Source organism: Physeter macrocephalus, chromosome 21, assembly GCF_002837175.3.
Source record: "Physeter macrocephalus isolate SW-GA chromosome 21, ASM283717v5, whole genome shotgun sequence".
Lineage (NCBI taxonomy): Eukaryota > Metazoa > Chordata > Mammalia > Artiodactyla > Physeteridae > Physeter > Physeter macrocephalus.
In genome coordinates this window covers 101457409-101464096 of record NC_041234.1, presented here as the reverse complement: position 1 = coordinate 101464096, position 6688 = coordinate 101457409, and the positions used below count along the sequence as shown (strand labels likewise).

The 6688-nt window shown below is 41.3% G+C and overlaps 1 protein-coding gene across 5 annotated transcripts in view; it reads right to left on the bottom strand.

Annotated features, from left to right (window-relative positions):
• Positions 1–6688, bottom strand: part of OCRL (OCRL inositol polyphosphate-5-phosphatase) — a 58505-nt gene that overhangs the window by 13249 nt on the left and 38568 nt on the right. For all 5 annotated transcript variants that reach the window (XM_024128118.3, XM_055081700.1, XM_055081701.1 and 2 more), the window contains exons 16-18: positions 5001–5111; positions 4202–4367; positions 3697–3932 (exon numbers count right to left, since the gene is read on the bottom strand). In XM_024128118.3, the coding sequence (XP_023983886.1) occupies positions 3697–3932; positions 4202–4367; positions 5001–5111 (513 nt within the window). The remainder of the gene's footprint in view (positions 1–3696; positions 3933–4201; positions 4368–5000; positions 5112–6688) is intronic.

Genomic DNA, 6688 nt, shown 5'->3' with positions numbered 1-6688 from the left:
GGCTCAGCGGCCATGGCTCACGGGCCCAGCCGCTCCGCGGCATGTGGGATCCTCCCGGACCGGGGCGAGAACCCGGTTACCCTGCATCGGCAGGCGGACACGCAACCACTGTGCCACCAGGGAAGCCCCTATAATAAGTTTAAAAACTAACATAAAACAGAGTAATAACATATGTAAATATTAATAAAAAAGACTCTCTATCCACTGTTTCCACCCTGCTTAACCAGCTTCACACACCAAAACAGGCTGAATCTGAAATTGATTTTCACAGAGATTAGCTGGTCAATCAATAAGCTTTTATAGCATATAAGGGCTTGAGTAAACAGCACAGGAAAGGAATCTATTGTTGATACAAATTACAAGCTCCACAACTCTCATTCTAAGTGACTTTCCAAAATATTGACTTACTAAACACACTGGACATGAGCCAATAAAGGTAGTTAATGTTTAGATTATCTGTAACCAAACTCCCTACTAACCTCGATTTAGAATTTAGCCATATTGTGCATACAAGTAAACTTTCTTAAATTATAAGAACCCACATAAACGCCATAATATTTTGCATGCAATGTATAATGAATAAATATTGATGATTATATGCTACTTAATACGCTAATTAATAAACCAGAAAAATCTATCTTAATTCTGGAAAAGAATAAAGATAATTACAAACAGATTCTCCTCTGTTTGCCACCTGTGCTAATCCCAACAATTCTAATAGCGGTAAAGTCACTATCAGGAAGAATAAAAAGGACTTACGCCAGTTACTTTATTCTGCATTTGGGGGGAAGAGCATGTGGCACAAGAATCTTTGTGAAAACAGTACAGGGAGAGTCAACACAGGCACTGAACTCATTTCTGGTTTCACTCAAATTTTAGAGTAAATAATACAAAAGAGGACAACAGGTATCATTATTAATAGCCTTGTCTCATGGGATGTGAAATATCATCTTGGGTCTTGGAACAAGCATGAATAAACAAGCCTAAGAAAGCATTTCAGAAGGTCAAAATCAAGCCAAAACAGAGTGGGAAGGTATTACAAATGGGGTACAGATAATCTTGATTTCTTGTTTACTGCCCCACACTAATATGGATAATTTCCTCATCAATGAGATCCAGAAATTTACTAAATGCAACAGGCTGTGAAAAGAATCAGAACCCTAAATCCTACAAAATAAAAGCTTTAACAGAATAAATGGTGACCACACACATACAACTTAAGAAGAACTCAGCAATTTTGTAATGAAAAACGATCCGGGTTCTATTTTTTAAAACTTTGAATCATGTGTGCACAAGAAGAAGAAAAAAGGCTTCCTACAGAGCCATTAACTCCACTAAAGATTCTGACTACTTCCTATTCATGGTCAAATGTGGTTGAATTACTTGATAATATTTTAAATAAAATAAACATTTTTAATGCTGGTTGAGTCTCCTTCTTGTCACTTTAATTAACATGGGACAACTGCAATAAAGGGTAGTATAATGTGTCTGCCAACTCTGACCAAATAGTTCCAGTTTATAGGAAATAAGGCGGGAGGAGGGAGTACAGAAAGACAGGTTTAAAAATTACCAAGAGGAAACAATCAGACAAATTTAGGAAATGGCAGACCCCTGACTGGACAATTGTCCTGGGCTCTTAAAAGGCAAAGTCATTAAAGAAAAAAGGAAAGAACTGTTCTACTCTAAAAGAGACTGCAGAGACCTTACCAGATATACTGCATGAACCCAGATCAGATCTTGGCTTTACAAAAGCTATGAAAGAAATTATTGGGACAACTGGAGAAATCTGAATACCGAGTAGCTAGTTTTCTTAGGTGTCATAATGGCATTGTGCTGATACAGAAGTTGTTCTTTTTCTTAAGAGAGGCAGGCCAAAGTGTTCACTGGTGAAGTGACACATCACTACTTAATTTCAAATGGTATAGCAAACAAAAGTATATGTCAGTATATGTGTATAAGGCATGTGGGTGTTGTTCACTGTACTGTTCTTTCAATTCTTCTGCACATTTGCCATTTTCATAATAAAAGTTGAGAAAAAGAAAGCTGGGAAATGGTGTCTGGGATGGAGGCAAGGGGTAGGAAAAAGAAAGGGAGACAACTTCATTTAGAACATATTCTAAAAGGTGAAATAATACATTCAAAAGATAGGAATTTGGTGGTAGAAGAAAAAAATAAGTATCATGAAAAATAACAGAATGTCAGGATATGAATTTCTGAAAAAAAAATGGTTGTCTCTCAACCAGGGCTAATACACTCAGTCATGAGGGCTCTAGGGAAACAAGCATAATTCCAAGAAAGAATGCTGGGACTGAACTCAAGGGTTTTAATCTGCCATCTGAGTCATCGCTAAAACAATTCCATGGCAACAGAACAGATCACACTCCGACAAGCCAGCACCCTGCCTGCTGGTCTAGCCCTCCCCGCTAGATGATATAATCACTGCTCTGGCTAGACCAAAAGGATCAATGTGAATACTAATGGTAATGATAACATACGGCTGTCACGCCATCTAATTTTCTTTGGTAAAAGACCAAGAGTATACTTTCATAGCCCAAAGAGGCTTGCATACAAATCCAACAATATTTTCACTTAGAAGAAAGGTTCTTAACAGAATGAACTTGTTACTAAATTAATTTACGTTCCTGAAGATAATAAGCATTTCCTCCATAAGGACATTGATATTATAGCTTGATGTCGGGAAAGAGAAATCCTCCTCCTTTCTTTTCTTGAGTGAGTCACATTAAACTTGTATCAAACTTCAGTGCATATTATAATCATCCAGGATGCTGATAAAATGCAGATCCCCAGGCCTCACACCCTGAGATTCTGATTCCGTCGCCAGAGGTGAGTGGGGGGAGGGGCCTGCACTTGTGTAAGGACCCCTGGGGGTTCTGAGGCAGGTACTCTGAGGTTCACTTATGGCCTGGGGTCCAACAAGCAGCTGAGTCTGACTTGGATGAGATATGATGATATAGTGAGGGGCTCTGGACTGAGAGTCAGAAAATCTGGGCGACAGATTTGTCACTAATTTATTCCACTCTGGGCAAGTTATTGTCTCTGTGCCTCAGTTTTCTCATATATTTAATGAGGATAATACCACACCCCCCGCCCCATTACTGGACCTCACATACATGCTAATTTATACAAAAATGACTTGAAAGTATGAAGAGCATAACAAGTAAGCATATCTTTACATCTCAAAGATATAAATCTTTGAGAAGGGAGGCTTTAATCTAATTCAGTGAACTTCGTATTATCTCATATTCCTGACAAGAGCCAATTACATATTACCTTCTCTTTCCTTTTAGGCTTAATCCAATGAAAGGCGTGTTAAAGTAACATTCTTATTCTTTTTTTTTTTTTTTTTTTTTTGTGGTATGCGGGCCTTCCCCCGCTGTGGCCTCTCCCGTCGCGGAGCACAGGCTCCGGACGCGCAGGCTCACGGGCCCAGTCGCTCCGCGGCACGTGGGATCCTCCCAGACCGGGGCGCGAACCCGGTTCCCCTGCATCAGCAGGCGGACGCGCAACCACTGCGCCACCAGGGAAGTCCTCTTATTCTTATTTATCACTTGCCATCTACCCCCCACTTCCCCTGCCAGCCCTGACAAAAGGGGAAGCACAGAGAGAAGGAGGACATCAGTTAAGCACTGCGAAAATTCTATCTAAAGGAGATGCATGTCTTAGGATGCCTCTTACCAAGTCTATGAGTTTGGTAACAGGAACTTCTCGGATTGGTCTTTTCATTCGGCACAAAGCCTCTAAGGATGTACCAAAACAACTTGGGAAGTAATTTCCACTGATGGTCAAGAAGTAATCTTTGCCTCGATCCAGGTGAAGGACAAGAATATCTTCAATCTTATCTTCCCCTGAGTTCAGGATGGTCACAGAGTCTTTGCTGACATACACATCAAGGGAAATGTCCACGGTCTCATCTGAAATGTAAGAGATGGTACATGATAACAGAAACTTCCAGTGGAAAAGCAAAAAGGGGATGAGAACCAACAGAAGAAGTGTCCTCTAAAAAAATCATTAAGTGATGAAGGAGAGATGGGACACATGGAAGAGGGAGGAGCCCCAATACAATGACAGTGAAGGTGAGAGACGTATGGTTAGAAAACAAGAAGTTAATCAAAGGGAAGGGATGGCAGTCATGAGGGGATGGTACATCGCGAGCAGAGACAATGGTAAAGGGGAAACTCACTTGGCTCCAAGTAGCCCTCACAAGGTTCAGCCCGAAGCCATGGCTTGCAGTACTGGCTGTCATTAAGCTTAGGGATGAAAGAAAAATGGCAGGGAACCTGTCCATTGTTGCTGATCTGGAACTTCTCCTTTTGTAGTTGCCGAAACTTCACATTCTCAAACACAAACTGGGGAATAACAGACAGACACAAACATGCATCACTAGTAGGGGAAGAAAGTCAGTTGGATTATTCCATAGAGAATATGAATAAAGAATGAGGTCACTATTAACCATTATTAACTGCCGGATGCACTCGCCAAGCGAGCCAGCTACCCACTGTCCCCTCTCACAACAGCAGAGAAGGAGCCAGGTAGCTCTTGCTACTCCTCTAGGCTACTCTGATTGTTCCTGGGATCCTAAGAGTATAACCCCACCTCGGGTCAGGGCATGCATCCCATGACCAAGTCCTGGTTCCTGAGATATGAATTGGCCAGCAACTCTGAAATATTAAATAAGAGCAGCTAACATCTGAGGGCTTACTTTGTGCCCGGCGCTGTTTTAAGGGCTTTGCATGTATTAACTCGGGTAATCCTCACAACCTCCCATTTATCCAAAAAAGGAAACTGTGGCTCTGAGAGGGTAAGACGCCCGCCCACGGCCACACGTCTACTAGATGGCAGTGCTGGGACTGGAGTGGAGGCAGTGTGCCTTCAGCTCACACAGTCTTCATGACTTTGCCGTGTTGCCTTCTCCTAGTAACATGGTTTCCCCTGTGCGACCACGATGGGCAGCAGATGGGCAGCCGTGTGTGTTTGCTCACCTCCCTCCGGCTGAGTTCTAATGAAGGAAGGAAGTCATTTTCCATTCTGTCCATGATGCGTACAATATCTTCAAACACTTTCCGGTACCTTCGTTCATCCACAACCTTCACCTGAAAGAAAACGAACCCTCTTTTCAGTCTTACATGCGCGTAGCTCATCTTCCTTTAAGATTACCTAACAGTTTAAAACCGGTCATTATAGCAACCATTTCAAATAAACTGTGGTGCAAACAACATCCTCAAACACTTTCTGAAATCTCGCTCCATCCACAACTTTTACCTGAGAAAAACAGACAGTTCCTTATTTTAGTCTTATGTGCTCTCAACTTATATATCTCTAAGAGTCTAACCATCTTTAAAAAGGCCACTAAAACAAACATAAATTATGGGATCACACACTGTAAGGTAAAGGTAAGGTTAATTGGTTAACTTCTTGGAAAAGTTAAACCTCTGTGCTACGAAGCTTGGTGATAATAAACATTTGGGAAGAATATTTTCTTGCTCCATTGTTAAGTAATTTGGTGATGGAGAAAATGTGACGATTGTGCTAAAACTTATTTCCTGCACTATACAGACTGACAGTGTCAAAACATACCTATCACTATTTCTAACAATGATCATAAAGTGCTGAAACAGCAGAAAAAATGACTAAAGCATTTAATTATATTAGCTGTTATGCACAATGCCAAGAATCATAATACCAATATAATATCAACGCTCAGATTATATGATGATAAAAGTGTGTTAGTAAATAGACCCTATGGCCATTTTAGAAAACGGCTGATACAAAATGTCCCAGATCAGAGTAAAAGCATGACGATAAACAAATCATCTTGCCTAATAGATCGAAAAAACTCCCATCTGACACAGCACTTTCGGCTTCCTGACACAGCTGTGCTTTTTTTTACTATTAAAACTTTATACAAATCGATGCCCCAAACAAACATAATTAACATAGCATTTTCACTTATTAAGGCCCCAGTTTCTTTTTAGAATAGAAAACTTCACAAATTCAATTTTTAAAAAAAGATTGATGTATGCAGTAGAGGCTGTAAAGAAAGTGTGGAAAATAAGAACATCAAAGCTGAGTCTCGGGTTTCCATGGTGGCGCAGTGGTTGCGCGTCCGCCTGCCGACGCAGGGGAACCGGGTTCGCGCCCTGGTCTGGGAAGATCCCACGTGCCGCGGAGCTGCTGGGCCCGTGAGCCATGGCCGCTGGGCCTGCGCTCCGGAGCCTGTGCCCCGCAACGGGAGAGGCCGCAGCAGGGGGAGGCCCGCATACCACAAAAAAAAAAAAAAAAAAAAAAAAAAAGCTGAGTCTCAAAGACTGTGGAGGTTTTTACATATCTGAACCATAATGATTAGAGAACTTAGGAGTAAGCAATCACTAGCGTCACCAGGGTGCCTACTACAGTGTTAAGAGGAATTTTATACTTTTTAAATTGTTTTTCAACATTTTGCAACTTTAAAAAAAATTTTATTTATTTATTTTGGCCGTACCGCACAGCATGTGGGATCTCAGTTCCCCGACCAGGGATTGAACCCGCGCCCCTGCATTGGAGGCGTGGCATCTTAACCACTGGACCACCAGGTAAGTCCCTTTGCAACTTTTTATTTCAAAAACTATTTTACATATGTCATCTTATTTTCACAACAACCTGTGAGGCTACCAAAGCAAGGATTATTCTT